We start from the raw sequence: 19605 nt of genomic DNA, 5'->3' as shown, positions 1-19605 counted from the left end.
AGTAACACTATCATAAGTCAGTGCTTTTCATATTATACACAATTATGTCTATCCACAGAACTACAAACTGGTTGTCACCATATAATGAGCGTTTATCCTTAAGTCAATTTGTTTACTTTATGTGAGAAACTCGAGTTTTTATTTCAATTTCAGATATTAATTTCACAATTATGTCATCAAGTCTTGTCTTGATTTCATGAAGTGTATTTTAATAAGAATATTAAAAAAATGTGACAAACAAGTGGAGGCCATTTCGCCCGTTCAGCCCATTTAGCAGTGAGTAGCTAATTCATCTAAGGGTCTCATCCGGCTGTTTCTCAAAAGAAGCCAGTTACAGCAGGTTGTAACATACTCCCACAAGCCTTTGGGTAGAGAAATAACTACTCGTTTTGGTTTTGCTGTAAATACGCTTCCATATAATCTCCACATTTGCCCTCTGGTTAAGGTTTTATTGTTCATTTAGAAAAAGTCTGCTTTGTCAACTTTGTCAATAATTTTAAGAGTTCTGAAGACTTGTGTTAGGTGCCCTCATAATGTTCTCTGTTCAAGACTGAAAAGGTTAATTTACTTCAGCCTGTCAGTGTTGGACATCCCTGGTGTAATACTGGTTGGACTGATTCCAGAGCAGCTAAATGGTTTTTTATTACATGGTGATGGGAATTTTGCATAATATTCTAAAAGTGGCCTTATTTATACATTCTACAATTTTAAGGTAATGTCCTTTGATTTAACTTCTATGCTTTATAAATAACTATATATCTTAATATACTGTAATATTGTTTGCCTTTTTAACTGCTTTCTTACGTCGTATACAAGATGTATGTTTCAACATATCACTGAAGTCCTTTATCAGTAACCTTTCTATCTCGGTTCTTCTCATTGTGTATTGATTGTTTATGTTTTGTTCCCTACATGCAAAACACTGCACTTTAAATTTCATCTGCCTTTTACATTACACATCCCCTGCCAGGTGGTTTCTCAGTCATGAATCCTAATATATCATCAACAAACCTGACTAATTTATTACAGGTAATTATAATAGAATCTAGACCATTTATATAAATAAAGAACTGCAGTGTATCTAGTATAGACCCTGTGATACTCAAGTAATAACAGTACATCGCTAATTACATGACCCCAGTTTGAGTATTCACCTCTTATACAGTATGAACTCTGTTTTCTGTTTAGAAACCAGTTCTTAATTGCTCATGCACACACACATTTTACTGAATGCCTACTACCTGTAACCTGAGAAATTATTATGAGGAACTATAAATAAACCTTCTGGAAATCTTAATACACCATATCATATACTTTGTGTCCCTTATCATTGTAGCTTGTTCAAAAAATTGGTAAGTTGTTAGGTAAGACCTACAGTACCTTTGCTAAATACGTGTTGAGTATTTCCTGGGATCTTATCTCCATGTGGCTGATTTCTAGTCTTATTCTAATTTTTGTTTGCCTCATCTTACATGTAATAAATATCGGTCTATAATGTTTGGTTTTGTCAGCCTTCTTGTAGAAGGGTGCACCATTAGCAATTTTTCACTCCATGTGTGCTACAGGTACCTCTTTTTAGTGTTATGGTTGAAAGAGCATCCTCAATGGCTTCTGAATAGCATCTCATGTTTCCTTGAGTACAACTGGGAGGGTGCCATGGGGCCCTGGAGATTTTAAAATCTTGAATGTTTCTGGTACGAGAACCACTCTTCTGCCTCTTATATGCTTACACTATTTAATAGAGAACCTGATACAGGATGTCAAATGAGTGAAATACACATTCAAGTAATAGGTTTATTCCATGCTGAAAAAAAGAAGAAAGAGAACACAACGTTTCGGCCGTGGAGCCTTCTTCAGGTGTGAAGAAGGCTCCACACCTGAAGAAGGCTCCACGGCCAAAACGTTGTGTTCTCTTTCTTCTTTTTTTCAGCATGGAATAAACCTATTACTTGTTCCTTTGCAGCCTACGCATGCTGACGCAGCTACCCACCTGAACAACAAATACACATTCAGTGCATTTCGCATTATTGTCCCAGGTCCATTTGACTGTAGCCTTGAAACACCCGCAGCTGAAGTCCATGTAATCATGACTGATTGGTGGAGGTAAAATGGTGGATTGCCAGCCTGGAGGGATCTTTGTTTTTGACATGTTCCCTGAAACAGGTGTCCAGTCTTCTTCCCATTTCTTCCATGTAAATGATGGCGCAAGAGAGGTGGCTACTACAGAAGTGTACTTTCCTCTGGATGAAGCTCCAGTGGGAGCCAGAGTGACCAGGTATACACATGCTGCTGGATATGTACAGTATTTGAAGGCGATAAAGCTCCTTCTGCTGCAGCAGAAAGTGCCTGGTCAGGATGGAGGCTGCAGATTGTTTTGGGAAGAGGATTCAGCAGGTTGCATAGACTAGGTGTTTAGAGGTACAAGAAGATCAGAGGCGTGGAAAACAGTTGTTACTGTAAGCTTCCAAAATAAAGATGGTTTATTTGTCGGCCTTGATAATAGATGGGGTGTGAGAAGGGAAGGGTGGGACCAAAGGAATAAGATTCTGGGTGAAGATATATCTTTGTAAAGGAAGGGCTTTGCTTTGGAAGTTGGTCTCATTGCTGCATGCCTGAGAACTGTGAAAAAGGAACTTTAACATTTTTGGGAAGGAAGGAAATGTAAAGGAGATAATTGTGTGAATCTGTGGATTTGTAATACACAGAAAGGTTCTGTCTTGAGTAGTAAATTAAAGACATGTTCAGAAAGAACAGAGTGGAATAAAACTCCTTGTTCCTGTTCATCCTGCACCTTGATGCAGCTCCCCAATTTACATTGTGAAAACCTGATATTGAAAAATAATTTTCATTGCTTCAATGAAACATATTAACATTTTTTAATATAAGAAACAGAGTTCTTATGTTTGCACTATACTAGATCACTAACACCATTGCTTGTGGTCACAGAGGAACCTAGTAAGGTCATTTTGAAGGGTCAAACTCTAGTGCCATAGCTAGAGAGGACATTGTTAATGAGCTGTTTCTCCTTATATTTGCAAAGTGATGAGTTTTGTGTTAATATTTTTAAATTAAAATTTGTATTAAAGGGTGTTATGTTTCTTTATATCATTTTTTTTTCAGAGAAAGTAAAATCATCTGGAAATTAATTTTCCAGAAATTTCGGATGTTAATGGTGGCTAACACGAGAATATTTACAGTATGTCTCCATGGATATGTGTAATTTTAATTCATATAAGTTAGATATTTAATGCAACAAGATTTGTTGTAAGTTGTTCAAGAGGAACTGCCAACAGTAATACAGTTCACCCTAATGCAAACGTCAACCCATGTCATCACTCAGATGTATAAACTATTTTATCTCAAGCTGAACGTGAATACATTGTGTTTAAAGCTTTAGCAAAATACTTTTTGTTGTATTTTACTGTATACAAATGTTGTAAGGCAGAATAAATGTACTAAGTCACACTGGGTGTGTAAATAGAGCCATTAGGAGAGGATGTAGTTGTGTGCAGCTGTAGAAGGACTCACCCTTCTCTGCCCCTGTGCTTCTCTCTGCTGCAGCAATGGAGGGGTGGGTGGCTCTGCTGCTCCTGATGTACCACACGCAGCAGTGGCAGACTGTCGCCACCAGAGGGCAGAACAGCATCAAGTCCCACATCTTCTACGCTGTAGAAATGGAAGGAGGCAGCCCAGCTGCCAGAGCCTTGGCCAAGCAGCATGGATTGCAGTTCATTTCAAAGGTCAGCGCATATTTAAACTTGCTTTATTACTTCCACCTATATGCCTACGATTTTCATTTTTTAAATCAGTTTACTGAGGATCTTTTATAGACAGAAATATGAAAGTGCTGACTTTCATTTCCATTTGGGGATATCAGGCTTTTATCAAATTACAGCAGCGGCTTTTCTGAATATTTCATATCTGATCAGAAAGGAAATCCAAAAAAGGTTTTACCTTCTTTACAGGAATTATATTACATGAAATTCTTCAGCAGAGAATTTTGATTTAATTAATTTTTTATTGAATGTAGAGGTGAAACCTGTTCTATATCAATTAACTTTTGCAGATTTTTTTTCCTTATGATTTGCTGTATCACATTCAATCTATGTGTTATACAATATTCAGTGTGAAATGTGTGTAATTCTAAATATGTGCGGTGCTCAAAAAAGGTATCTAAATGTCAGTTTTTGTGTCTTGCAACTTGCTCTGCATATTAATGGTGAAAATGTAAGGTTTTTGTCTCTCATCTTTAATGTCTTTTTAACAGAAGCCTTTTAATTAAGTGCATGTTTTAAGTTGTTTAAATTTTAAATAAGATTTGATTTGGTGAGACTGGAAATATTTGCACTTGTTATCATGGTTTTTCTTTGAGTCCAGGACTCAAAAGTTGATGTTGGCCTTGCTGGTCTTCAGAGTACTATATATTTGCTAATATTTTTTCATTTTGTGTTACCTTTGATAGTGATAGTGTTTTTTTTTTGTGTGTGCATGTTACATGTTTAGTTTGTGTTCAGATTTAATCAGTTACAAAAAAGTCTTCACCTGACTTTATCAACTACCTATTTACCTGTTGTAAAATATACCCGTTTGTATCTATACAGTATATTTATGCAGTTTCGTAGGCATGAACTCTCAGTTCAGACCCCTCTGACACCACCCCACCATCCCAAAACAATTTCCCTAGGAAGACCTCAGAGAAAAAAAAAGAGCTTTTTTAAGAATCGCTGTTAAAACATTCTCTTAAAATAGTTTATGATCAATGAACACTATCATAACAGAAACCGGTAAGGAATACATTTCTAGATCATATAAAGTTTTTTTCAAGACAATACTTTGCAGCAAAGGATCATTTATGATTCTGGGCAGCTCAGCTTGTCAACTAACGTCTGCTCACCCATCTTGATATGTTATATTATTTACTGTTTATAGAGGAAAATAGACAGCTTGAAACACGTCATAAGCTAGTAATACAGAAACAGCAAAAGGTTATGAGTGATTTTATATATTGCAAAACTGAAGGCTGATAAATATATAGTCATTCTGAAACTTGAGCTGCTGTTTTCTTGTGTAATATACAGTAGGTCATCTGATATTCATGCACTTTAGGCCTGTTGTAAAGCATACCTTCAGTCATTTTGTGGCTTTTGAGGATGAATGTCAAATAAGCTTGAACAGTAACACACAGCGCTTTGTAGAGTACTACAGGGTTTTATGCAAGTGAGTTTGTGATGGTGCCTGTTCTGTTTAAGCAGGTTGATTTAAACATTGAAGGACACTATGAAAGAGGAGAGAAGTGAAAAGGCAGCCCATTCAGTTCCCCCGCAGTACAACAGCAAATTTTCACAAATGATCATCATCAATTTTCACAACTGCATTTAAATTGTGCAGTGAGTGGGAAAAGCTACACTGATTAACAGTTATTCCATTATCACATGGAATGCTTGGTGTTCTTGTAACATGATGTACAGTGAAGGGAAATATTGCCGGAAATATGCCTTAATCACTGTTCATAGCATTACATAGTTATGAATGTAGCTATGAAGAATAAGAGTCTGGGTTTTTTTTTGTTTTAGTCACACTAAAAATGTAGCACTTATCTGTCATGTTTTAGAGCAACTGTTGCTTAAACCATACTTTTAATTCTATAAACAAAGTTCTTTTTTAAAACAAAAAGCAAACATATACAAATATGAGAATATACAGGTTACAAGCAAGAGTATCCTCTTCAGTTTATCTAGCTTACAGTATTTAGTTGCTAATGACTAATTGATCCAAGTATCTCATTAAGGTGTTTCTTGAAAGAAACCAGGGTGTCGGCTTTGACAGTGTGGGTAGCTTGTTCCAGACTCCCACAACCCTTTATGAAAACAAGTACAGTACCACTTATTCTAACTTTTAAATGAACTTAGTTTCTATTAGTATCTGATTTTATTCAGAAGAAACCCATTGGTTGTCAGAGTGTTTAAAATATTTGAATCAGTCTCTTTGAACTCCAGAACGTATTTCTATGTTTGGCAGGACGAATTAAGCAAGTTAGAGCATTGACATCAACATCATGTTACTGTATATCTGTAGTTTATGTTTTTGACCATTTAAAACCCTCTACATTTATATATGAAATTGAATTTTTCAAGGTTTTTGCACAGTCTTCATTTTATCTTAATCTTTTTGAATTTCCTTTGCAGCTACTGCACATCATTAGCTAATCCACCTACTCCAGTATCACACCAGTAAGCCTGATAATCTTAAAAACTATATCAGAATCTAGGTCATCAAGTGAAATTAGGAAGAGCAATGGTCCTAATAGAGATCCCTGTGGTGCTGTACTTACTGTATTACATCATCACTAAACTGAGCTTTCCATTGACTTCCACTCAAGAGCTCTAAAAACAACTGGTTTGCAAAATCTTCCTGTGAAATGGCAAATGCACCACGTACCAATTCACAAAGAAATAAAACATAGATTTTCAGCCTATACACATGCATTGTTTTTGCAGAAATGAAAGTGGTACAGTTTTGATGATTATTTGTAATTTAGTTTAATTTTAATTTTAATTTTAATAATCCCTTGCAGTGTAAAAGCGGAATTCATAAAACACTGAAACCTTTTCTGTTCTTACTTTATATCAAAACTGCCTTAGATTTAATGGTTTGGGTAATATAAAAAATTACAGTGTTCTGGATACGTAGGTCAGCTTTAACACATATAATTCCCTTTGTCAAGGCTCTCAAGTGACTCTGCCAGTAAAGGAGGTTTTTCGGAGCACAGGCTGAGTCCTGTAGTCCAGACGTTGTTAGCTCAATCTGGACTATGCCATTAGACTGCTATGTCTGAGATGTACAGTTAGCGGAGTTCTGCAAGAGTCCAGCACGAATGAACTACCCTGGGTATCCTTCTAATGTGCACAAAACTTTGTTTCCTGTGACCTGGAAGCACCTGCCAGCTCGGGGTTTTGTCAGTGAGAGCTACATCAGTCTTCCAATCAATGCTAACTCTTTTCTGAGATTCTGTGGCTCTAAGACCATGACAAATGGCTCTTACAATCAACGATTGTTTCCTGAGTATATTGGGTATAATCTCAGCCTGACAGCAGGTAGTGATGATTTGTTAGTTCCTCAATTTCTGTTCCAAAGTGGAGGTTCTGAAAAATACAGTATTTGTTATTTTAAATTTTAAAAAATAGAAATTAAACTACTGGCTAATATTTAATATTATAATAAATGTACGTACATTCTGAATTATTTTAATACACCATGAATGAAAGGGCCTAGTAAACTATTCCTCACACACCTAAGTGAACTTTTGTGTTTCATACTAGGATCTTGGTTTTACCTTCTCACTCTTTCCCCAGTTTATAAAGACAGGTTTCTCTCTTTCTCTCTCAATTTTAAGTACAACATTTCAATAAAAGTCTCAATAAATGAGCTTTTCATGATCAAATGTTAATTAACTAATTTTCAAGGGGAGCTGTTGTTGCACCTTCTACAGGAAGTAAAATGCATCTGTATGGAAACGAGCAACTGAATATTTTAAAATCAACGTGAAAATGACTTGCGCTTTTAGTGGAATTTCATATTGCTCCTGATTCATATCCAGTATTCTATTTTCATTTTGTAAAGTAATAGGAAAGCAAGCCGAGGTGTTTGGAGATGAAGCAGAAATCTGGGGCCTGACTATTACAATTCGACCCAAGTGCATCTTTTCCCTGAAATCCAAACAGAGTTACTGCTGTTTTCGAACCTGACATGACTTTTCAAATTATCTGTGAAAGTAGCTCCTGCTGTTCTCTACCCTTGGTTACATATGTTGTACATTATTATAAGACCTTCCTGGCTACATAAAAAAATTAAGTATATACTGTATTGAGGCAGAAAGCCTACTGTCCATACAGTGATAAACTACTATGTTACTGCTGCTTTGATGTGATGCATTTTACTTGCTAATAAACTGCTACCATTTTCAGCTATTTCTTCAGTTTTTTTAAGGACAACTGTAGTTCCTAATTTTAAATCAGTCAGATTAATTGCATTCCAATTTGTCCCCCATATGATGTTTAGCTGCCTTGTTCAGTCATTTTTGAAAAGTAATGTATCTCGATCATGCTCAAACACAACAACATGCATGAAAAGATACTTTATTTTTGAATTATTTTACACAGACATGGAAAGTGCTTGTTTGGTATAGAAATCATTTAAAAATTAGTATTGGAAACAAAATATTGTTATATTGATACACACACATTACCAGATGGTGTATACCAAAAATATTTCATAAATATATATTTTTTTTAATTCAGAAAATAGGAAGTCAGTATAAAAATGTATTGATCTTTATGTAATCCTACATGCAATTGAATATAAGAAAATTGCCTATGGGCATTTTGGTGACTGTGTAAAAACATTATCTGTAATATTTGATGTAAAGGGGGTAGTTTCTGAATTATTGTAATATTGCTTTCAGATTTTTGTGGAATGGTATATTTAATATTGTTAATGTTTTTATACCTGTGGAGTAAAACAAAAAAATATAAATGTTGTTTCATGAAATCTTGATGGCCTTGTAAAGCAGCAAGTAACAAGATATTAATACTATTGGGAAATTTCTACACTACGATTAATACAATGAAATTATACCACAGTTACATTTAGAATATAGTATTTAGATATAGATTTTAGAAATGCAATACCAGGTTTCACTCTTAACTATACATTTCAGGCATAACAGGACATGCTTGATAGTTTGCAAGTGCAAAAGTAAAACTTTCAAGGGTTTACTGGTTTGAATTACTGGATTGAATGAATTGATATCCATTTTTATACTTTTGTTTAATTTTTAGTAGTAAATGATAGTGTTCCATTTTCTATTTTGAAGATTAATTTATTGTACAGCACTTTGAGAGGATGTACATTGTAAGTATATTATTATTATTATTATTATTATTATTATTATTATTATTATTATTATTATTTAATTGCATTTAACTTTTACATTGATTTTAATTTATCCCCAGAACTTCCATCAGGAAAAGCTTTTCTATTTTTGTAATAGTTAATGGTACCAGGGCACCTGACATAGCTTGGGATCACCATAGCAGATCCTGCTTCACGGATTGAACAGAGGAACATTCCTAGCATTGGAGTGACACATGTCAGCTTGTCTGTGCTAACCTGATTTAAATTCCTGGAGGGTCTAACTCCTTCTGGTCTTGCTCCTTATGCCTTAAGTAATCAGCGAAACAATTAAACTTATTATTTTGTTAACAAGACATTTATAGTACCTGACTTTTCTTAATCTCTTTATGCATTTGTTTACTCTATGTGTAGAGTTAATTTAAGGCATGGTCAATTGTACAGTGCTGCTGTCACGATCATAAGTCCCTCCTCTTAAGGGCGCTCCATCCTTTTCTCATTTGTATTGGTTTTCCTGCTCCTGCTCCTGTTCAGCCCTTCCCCTTTAAAAGCCAGACGCTCCCACCATTCCAGGCTCAGATTTGGAAGATGGACACCTGGAAGCCCACCTACCAGCGAGTCCAGGAGGGGCTCAACGGCATAGGCTTCGCAACGGCGTCCTGACCATCTGGGTCCGGGGCTGGGAGCGCCTGGCCCCGTTACCCTTTTTTATTCCCCCGACCCTTCGCCAGATCCCGCTCCGGCTTTTAACTACGTCTTGTCTCCATCATGGATGGACCACCCAGCTCTGGACATTTGCATTCCCTTGATTTTCTTACGGACACCCTTCGGACTAGTTTGCCTTGGCCATGCCCCCCCGAGCACCAGCGCACATTGGACACGCCTCCCTGTTCTTCCAGCCCTGTGACAGCTACCTATCAAACACCGTGGAGCCTTTTTAGAAGCATCAGAATTGTCCAGATCTATAAAGTAGACCAGCTAGGCAACTAAGAGCTCAGGGAGATGAGAAACCAGAAAACCCTTGAAGGCCTTCCCTGAGCTGGGTTCGATCCTTGATTTCAGGGTATCTAGTATGAATACAACATTACCCACTACACATGTCTTCTCAGACTTTCTTGTCAGGAACTTCTTTGCAAAGGATGAACGGATGCCACTGCCAAAACACAGAAAAACATTAGCTTAACTCTTAACCTTGAACCTTGGATTCTATGACTAAAGTGGTTCAGTATAGTTGGACTTGCTTTGATCTATATATTATATAGAGAGGCTACTCACGGTACAGACTTAGGCAATAATCATGATACATAATTTATTGCACATCTTCTAGACTACTGGGGATACAATATAAAAGACAAAAAATTGTTAGGATATATAGTGAAATGTATTTAATTTAAATCATGGGATACTACTGTATATTATATTTGTTCAATGCATTAGTAAGACCTCACTTAGAATATTGTGTACAATTGTGATCACCATGCTTCAGGAAAGATACTACTCAGGAGGATTCTGCACCAACAGGCTGGGGAAACTGACCATTTTGTTTTGAACAGAGAAGAGTCTGAGGTGACCCAATCAAAGAAAAGCTTTTCCTTACCCATTTTTATATAGTTTTGAGTAAATATTTTTATGACTTATGTATTTATTGAGATTTGAAAGTTTTTTATTAGTAGTTGTTGTGGCAATTTGTGGTCGTGGTAGCAGTTTAAGTTGCTGTCATTGTTGTATTACAATATCTATATTATAGTATTATCTATAGCCACATGGGTAATTTAAACTTGAACCTTGGCATGAGAATTAAATGAAAATTAAGGCACAGCTAATGACATGACAAAGTAGGTGGATCTGTTTTTAAAGTAATCATTGTCTTGGTTAGTCATATAGAATGATTAGCGTTCATTAGTAATGCAACTCAGAGTGATTATCAGTGTTCAGCTTCAGTAACACACATATTTACCTAATTATTAACAACATTAATAATGGTGGTAATGGTGTTGTAACGTTTTAACAGCTTCTACTTAACTATTTAAATGCTGTTCTTGCAATTTAATGTTTTGGGTTTCTCTTAGAATTTGCTAGAACAGCCCATCTATAAATGTTGGGAATGGTACAGTGAGTAGATTATAGACTTGGTGATGAGTGATGATATTTAAGGTTTAATCATCAGATAGAACACAAATTTAAAAGAGCTTTAGTGAGGGAGCATGTTAGAAACCTACCTGTATTGAGTTCAGTGTAAGACAACAGAATAGCAGTGGAAGTTGCATTTGACTTAAGACATGTTGTCAGTGTAAAGCACTGGGTAAGGGGGTTAGTCCTGAAAAAAACATTTGGAATATTCAGTTAAAAACTCCTCACCTCTTTCACCTCATTCATAAAACCAGTCAGGATAAGCCATGTGATGGTCATGTCATACTGGCACATTACAAATGACAGAAAGTGTCAAGCAACCAATAGGAGTTGGTATGCAAATGGTAGTGTCTGTGTCTGATGACAGTAATGATAGTAGAGTGTGCTGTGGTTTGTGGAAATCAAATTAATATAAAATATAGTCAAGGAAAGGTGAAATTCTCTACTCAAGAAGAGATTATAAAAAGAAGGTTGTGGAAAAGGTAGATGAGTTATCTCATCCCTCAGTAAAAGAAAATAAACACATTTTTCCACAACTTGCCGTCTTCACATGACTTTAAAATTGTCAGTGTAACAGATATTGATATCTGTTACCCAGGCACTGGGTCACCCGCACACCTCTGCAACTGAAACAAGTTTCAAGTTCAAGTTAACATTTTATTTATCATTACAGCCATGTACAAGTATACAGTGGAACAAAATACTGTTCCTCCTGGTCCACGGTGCAAATACAGACAGGACTCTGACATAGACATTGTAGACAGGATACACATAGTGCCAAGTGCAAATATTGCCAATTGCTAAGGCAAATATATAATACAACATACACAACACACTTGGGGAATTTAAACCTTGTTTCTGGAATTGGAGTGGGTGCAAGTAGATTTCAGGGTGTTGAGGAGCCTGGCAGCCAGCAGGAAAAAGCTGTAACAGAGTTTGGTGGAGCTAGCCCGTATACTGCGATACCTTTTTCTAGACTTTATGGGAGGGCTGGGAGGGGTTATCTATTATACCGAAGGCTCTGTGTATGCAGCATTTGTGATAGATGACAGAAATGGAAGGGAGGGAGGCTCCAGTGATGTTTTCAGCTGTTTCCACAATTCGTTGCAGGGTCTTGCGGTCTGAAGCATTGCAATTCCCAAACCCAACAGTGATCCAGCTGGTCAAGTTGCTCTCAGTGGCGTTTCTGTAGAAAGTGGTAAGAATGGGCGGGGGAAGGTTTGCCCTCTTCAGTTGCTGCAGGAAATAGAGACGCTGCTGTGCTTTCTTGGCTAGTGAGGTGGTATTGAGGGACCAAGTGAAGTCATCTGTAATGTGTACACCAAGAAACTTGGTGCTTCTAACTGTCTCCACAGGGGAGCCGGTGGGAGTGATCAGCACAGGCTCTCCTGAAGTCAATGATCATCTCTTTTGTTTTATTTACATTAAGAGAGAGGTTGTTGTTTGTGCATCAGTCCACTAGTTGTACCACCTTCTCTCTGCATGGTGACTCATCGTTGTTGTTAATAAGGCCTACCACTGTCGTGTCATCAGCAAACGTGATGATGCAATTATTAATGTAGGGTGATCTAAGCAACAAAACATGTAATAGATTAAACAGAAACTTTTCAAGAAACTTAACATGTTAGGCTCACGTTCATGTAAAGTGAAAAAGCCAGTATTCTCATGTTACAACTACAGACAATACTGTTAAAACCTAATAATAATATAGAAAATGGATGAATTCATATGGACTGAGGTGGTAAACCCCATCACTGAAAATGACAGTTATGTAACGTCTTCTTTAAATATTGATCGCAGGCTTATTATCTCAGAACAAAATCCCTTAGATTTCTGCAAAGATCCAGTAGCAAAGCAAGTATCCGGTAAAGTTAAAGGCACTGGAGCTGTTCTGTTCCACAAGGCTTTGTTGTTTTTTTTTTTCTGGCCAGCTGGCGATAAATATATAAGGTTGATTTGTTTGTTTGAGCGCATGACTTTGTCTTGTTGTGATCACAAATAAATAAACGCTCATTCTGTGGTTTAATAGTAGGTGCTGACAAAATTTGAGTCCAACGATTTGATAAATCCCCTTTCACTTAACAGCAACTTTGACTTTCTCAGTCAATTTGCCTTATACCTACAAAATGAAAATTGCACTCAGTTTCGCTGCAGTACTTTGCTGACATAAATAACACTTATATGCATTACATTAACACCAATAAAAAATGGTAATGTCAGATAGCATTATGTCAAGCCTACTAAAGTGAAATAAAACAAAATGAAACTCCTCCTATCTATGAGTCTATACTATGACTATGGCAGTTGAGTCTGTATTTTTTACCATAATCAGATTTTTAAATGAATCCTTTCTATTTATAGAAATGAGGGAAAAGGAGTGTTTTGACAGTACTGCTTTCCGTCAAAGTCATGAGACACCCATGCGAGCGTAAACCATATTTATGAATCAGGGAAAAAAAGGTTGATGAGAAAAGGTAGCAGCCCATGCTGCCGTTGTAAAACAGACAGTATGTTATGTCAATAATCCCAAGTCTGAAGTGTTAAAGCTTTGCCAGTAGCACTTCTACAACACAAACACATAGGAAAAAAAATGCACGTTTGTTTATATATTTTGGTGTCAATTAATCTTTGTTTATCTACTTGGGATCACATTAAAATAATTAGTGAGTCAATGAGTGAAGGCCCTTGTTTGAAGTGAAGGCTGACCCCTATTGTGCAAAGATTTGTGTATCTCATGCTAATACCCTGCTGCGGACAGGATATCTGAAGGTAGGGTGTAAGATTGACTTAGTACAGTAAAGGCAGGGCTGTTTTAAAGTCGAGTAGGAGTTCCTTGAATCCAAATAGTGAGTATTATGTTTTTTTCATATTGTCTTTTTTAATCTGACAAAAAAAAGCCCACACTTCCAGATTTGTGTACAGCGATACTCTCAGATGCTCATTTATTGTGATACCCCAGTGGGAGAAGGGTATATCTGGAACCTCTAATTGGCAGGTCCTGGGTTATAAACACGCCAGATGTCCTGTCCTGCCAGTACTGGCATCATAGTGCTCGCTGAACAGGAGAAGTCAGCATGCAAAATCTCAATAATAAGTGAAAAAAAGAGTTTATTGGCTACTTTCTTAATGCTAACTAAGCAGCTAACCACCTAAGAGAAATTAATAATAAAAACAGTGTTCCAAACCTTAGGTCACAAAATATGCTTTTTTTCCTGCAGAGTTGTTGTCCTTCAGTAAGAACAAGTCTGATCTTGGCAGACTTGTTCAGTGTTCCACTATCCATGACAGATTCAGAACAACTTCTTTAGGTTCTTTTTTACAGTCCTGCTTCGCCTTTCACCCCACGTCAATTGCCAATACCATCACTGAGCTTTCCACGATACGAGGTGATATTGGTTTATCTTACTCTTCCAAGCCTCCACAGAACACTTCACCATGCTGACTTACTATCCATCCATGATCTTGCCCCTGGTGGTGCCACAGCCATAGGAACATAAGGTGCTTAATTGTTCAGTGTATTTTTTGGTCTCTGCAGTGTTCCCCACTTGTTACATGTATACTGTAGTATTAAACACATTAATAAATAACATGACAGACAGATTGATAGGTATGGTGCGCTGCAGTAATACTTTAGTTACACAGTTAGGTTTGCAAGACAGTTGTGATATTATGAGAGAGAGTTGAATAAATCAATCTTGTGATTCTATGCATGTTTTTACGTAGAAGAACCTAAGCAATTCATAAGCCAGTTGCAGCAACCAGAAGTCTGGAAAAGAAGGGCCTGCAGCCTTACAGAAATTTGTTTGGGTGAAGTCAGAGTTTCAGCTCAACCTTTTCTCTCTGGACACTGTATTTTCTTCCATTGTCTTTGAAGAAACGGGGACAAGGAGACAGCTGACTGCATAAGAATGCTGAAGAATGTGGGAGAAAAGACAGTGCAGTGTTCTTGAAAGAATGTGCATTCTGCAGACAATTAGATCCCAAGGTCAAACAATTACTTACATAACATCTTCAGAAGTGCCTGCTTACAGGTCTTTAATTCTAAAGGATTCTGATATTCCAGTTTTCCCCAAAGGTTAATGCTGACTAAATCCAGCTGTGACCTGACATGGCGCAACAGAGAGCATCCTAATTATCCTCTGGGTAGTCATTTGCTTGAAACCATTAAAGAAACAGCAGTGGTGAAGATTTAGGACATGTCTAAAAGTTACCCATTTTAGAGTGTGTGTATAAAAAGTAAATATGAATCCTAGTAAATGTTAACTGTTCACCTTAATGGCAGAAAATTGTTAATCTTGCAGTGTTTTTCATGCGTTAAATTGCTAACTAGTCCATTTTACCTGTCGCCTCAGGCTGATGCTAAATGTCATTGACATTATATCCTTTCATAAAGTTAAACACGATTTAAATATGTCAGCGACAATATTCTTATTAGTGGTACAAAATGTATCAAAACTACACTTGACAATTCAGTCTAAATTGTTGGAGAAAATAGCGACTCAGTCTTTGAAAGCTTTCCATTTACGCTATATTTTTTTAATTCCTATTTTTTATTCATTGCTACTATGTACATATGGAGACACGTGTATGAGACAGACTGCTGAAATTTCCAGTGATGGGGTAGGAGTGGTAAAGAACAGGGGTCAGTCAGCATTTCTTAGTGCAGGTGACCATCAACTGATTCAACACAATGGGCACTGTATTCGAAACTTAAATGGAACGCTTAAGCTCCATTGTTTTTTTGGGGGGAATGAAGCACCCAGAGCCTTTTCAACTCGAATTCAAGGTTGTTTTATAATAACATCTTATTTACTAAAAGAGAAGGGCAGCATAAATAAGGTACTTTCATCAGTGTGATTTCTAAAACCATCAAATTCCAGAGGATCTACAAATATTAATCTTAGCTAGATAAATGGAGAAATGGAGAGTATGGAGAAATTCTTACCAAATTAAGTGGTCAGTTTGCTTGGATGGTTTTTTAAGGTAATACATTTTTATTTTGAGTTTTTAAAATTAATCAGTTGGTGATGAACACTTTCACCAACTGAGATAAACAATTTCAGTAATGAATTGATGTTTCATCTTTCAATTCTTTTGAAAGTATCTGAAATACACAGTATTGTGCTTTTCATATTCACAGTATTTTTATGTTGTGTTAAATGTATTATGTATTGGGCTATGCCTCTCTTAAATGATTTTTCTGTCACATAAGAACGTCTACAACCAGGAGGATACTGGTCAGCCCATCTAGTCTGGTGGTACTAAATAGCTAATTGATACAAGTTTTTCATCCAGATGTGTTTTTAAACAAAGCTAGGGTATTGGTTTAAACAACATGGCTGGATAGCAGAGTCTCAGGAAAACTGAAATCAGAAATAACGTACTGAATTAGTGCTCTTTATTTACATTGGGGGAAAAAATCAAAATCCCAGAACAAAACAAGAGCCTAAGCTCTTCTTTCAAATCCTAACTAAACTTCTTCAGTATCCCTCTCTATTAACCGGATAGCTAAGCTGCTTACCGACTTTTCAGAAAGTCTGATTCTGAGACTTGATCCAAAACTCACATCACACAGATTTCCAGTTCTATGCAGGACTCCCCAAAAGTCATGTCACATGGACTCCCAGTTCTACGCAGGATTATTCCTCTGTTCTCTGTTGTCTGTCCTCTCTCCTACTTCTCTTTTCTTCCGAATGTCAGTTTTCTGTTTTTAAACCATCATTTGGCTAATTGTCTTCTTCCAACTCAGGTGACTGAGGGCAGCAGGACATTTCCCACAGCTTACTGGGAAATGTACAGTAGTTCAAGGCAGAGTTGCCATCGTCCCTCAACCCGCTGTCTCTTCACAACTAGTATCAGGTCCCCTTTTCAGTTGCTCCAGCGGGTCAGTGTAGGTCACTCCCTTAAACCCTCAAACACATCTGGTTCTTCTCTGGATGGCTTCAGGACTAGCAATATCGTTTTTATAATGTGATAACGAAAATTGTTAATGAGCCCGTATAAGTGCATTGTACATTTTTAATTAACATGTTTTGATTTAAATTCTACACTTTTACTTATAGATTGATCTGTGCAGACAATTCTATTTACAGTATCATTTCTGGTCTACTTACGACTTGAGTTAGTAGTATGTCATTTTTTATTTTCTTTTTTTTTTTTTGCTTTTATTGCTTGTTGTAGTTGTTTTGGCACCTGGCTGTAGATCATGTGTGTTTCAGAATTTTTATTTATTGCCGCAGCTGTAGCCATCTTTCTACTAGATTATAAATGTACCAAATATTTCTGAAATACAAATTCACATTGTCTTCAAAAGTGAAGAGGCTGCATGAGAGACGGAATGAGGAATATATTCAGTTTTATAAAATGATATTGACCTCCTTGTTGTCACATTTGCTTGCCTTAAGAACTATGTTATAGATGCCACCTTTCTGGATGCTTGAGTACAGCCAACATGTTGATGTGAGTGCTGAGCACCTCGGGACATCTCAGGAATTCAATAAAAAATCAATAGTTCAGCAGGAGGTTCAAGTATTGCAGCTCAAAAAAAACTTCCTACAAGACTAGAGTGAGACTGAGATATAATATTTTGACAGTTGCAATTTAGTATGTTATGGGTTAAAGATAAAGTATTCAACCAATGCAACATTTTTTTTAAATTATGAAATAAGATAGTTTTACATTAGATACTTTTTGACCGTTCTAGTCTCATCATGTTCTATTATGTAATTTACCTACAGTATTTACTATTTTTAAACTGAAGGAGAAAAAATACAACCAACTGCATATTTATTTTCATTATTTTCATCCACGAAAAAAAATAATCCACGCATATGAAATAAGAAAATAATAATGCTAATGAAAATAATAATATTTTAACATCATTTTACAATAGTGCCTTGAATAGCAGCTATCTTATGTAGAATTGGCAGTATTCAGTGTACAGTGAAAATTAAGGTTTGGAAACAGATTAAGTCATTATTTTACAAAAAAGACTGCCCCTCAACAGGTATTTGGATTTATCCAAATAAAACCAAATGTATGCATTTGTTTGTTGAATGGAAGTTCCTAGGTGATTATTTATGGTTATTTTCGGTATTTGTGAAATTGCAGCTCTTACCTACAGCGGTATAAAAAATAAAATCTGGAGAAATAGTCATGCAAAAGATTATTTACATAATGTACAGTAATATTGAAATAGTACAAATTAAATATGTCAACAATATACTGTAAAACAGGCATGAGGGAAAACGATGATGCAATTTAACACACAGATACAACCAAAAAAATAATACACAGTCTGCACAGAAGTAAAATGAAGGTCGCAATGCTGGTGCACTACAGCTACAGCTATACCAATCAAATTGCGCGGGGGGCACATTCTGTATAATCATTGACTGTCATGACCACCCCTTGCACAGTGGATCTGAGCTTCGATGGACTATCCAGATTCAAGTTTAATAGAACCAAGTTATCTTTTTTTCCTATGCCTATTAACCTGATCGTTATTTATAACATACCTGTATACCATAGCTTTTATTTATGTTTTCATTGTATGTATTTATCTCACACACCGATTAACCAGTTTCTTAGTTTGTATTTCAAAATTTTGAGTATTAGCTTAAAGCTGTCAACTTATTTTTTCTCATTCTATTCATGTATGTTTCTTATTTGTTAATGGTTTGTTAAGTATTATGTTCAATGCACTACTTATTGTGTTATGCCTTGTATCTGTCTGCAAAGCACATTTCCCATCTGGGACAATAAAGTAAGCAGAGGCTTGGTCTGGAGTGAGAAACACTTAGCATTATTTTTTGGTGGAGGCAGATGGGCAGTTTGGTTAAGCTGAGTCTTAGGAGGTGCTGGGATGTGGTTAGGGGTTCAAAAGGAGAGGAAGGACTAGTCTGTCGTTAGAAGAAGACCAAAAACAGACAAGTAGTTAGTTCACTGAGCAACAGAGACCAGATGCAGTGGGACTGCCCTGTTCCTGACTTACGTACAGTCTAGTGTAGATACTTTAACTGGCTTGTCATTTGTGTGAGTTTAGGAGTGGATCACAGCAGATGGAATTAATCCTAGTGACTGTAATGAGGCAAGAAAAACAGTATTTAAACAGTACTTATAGCGTTTTTTGGCATTTGAATTTTCTTGTGGCCAGAAACAACTGAATACAACTGAAAAAAAAGTTGTTTCACACTCTTAAAACTCTGTTATTAAATACACATTATTTTTCAAATCACCATCACAGTATAATCAGTTCATACAATACACTGTTTTTCACTTAACTCAGTTCGAAGAAGCAGTATTGCGATGCTTTAACATAATTCAGAAATAGCCTATGGATGTTGTGAAACATTGCATCTAAACAGGGAACTCAATAGCTGTATTTTACCTTGGGTGTACATTATAAATATATTTTAAAAAAATATTGTACTAAACCAGCTATAATGGACCTATACTAAAACAATCAAGTTTACAGTTCTATGATAGTTACAAAACAGGCCAATACCTTGGGCGATATTTGAATCAGGACCTGGGGTGGAATTGTTTGTAATTTTGTGAATATGT

At 36.3% G+C, this 19605-nt stretch overlaps 1 protein-coding gene across 2 annotated transcripts in view; it reads left to right on the top strand.

Moving 5' to 3' along the window:
* LOC107078452 (PC3-like endoprotease variant B) overlaps positions 1 to 19605 on the top strand; it is a 353320-nt gene that overhangs the window by 13378 nt on the left and 320337 nt on the right. For both annotated transcript variants that reach the window (XM_015355975.2, XM_069178602.1), the window contains exon 2: positions 3562 to 3740. In XM_015355975.2, the coding sequence (XP_015211461.2) occupies positions 3562 to 3740 (179 nt within the window). The remainder of the gene's footprint in view (positions 1 to 3561; positions 3741 to 19605) is intronic.

The sequence above is a fragment of the Lepisosteus oculatus genome, chromosome 2 (genome assembly GCF_040954835.1).
Source record: "Lepisosteus oculatus isolate fLepOcu1 chromosome 2, fLepOcu1.hap2, whole genome shotgun sequence".
Taxonomy (NCBI): Eukaryota; Metazoa; Chordata; class Actinopteri; order Semionotiformes; family Lepisosteidae; genus Lepisosteus; species Lepisosteus oculatus.
Note: the sequence above shows the minus strand (reverse complement) of the source record. Positions and strands in the feature narration are given on the sequence as shown.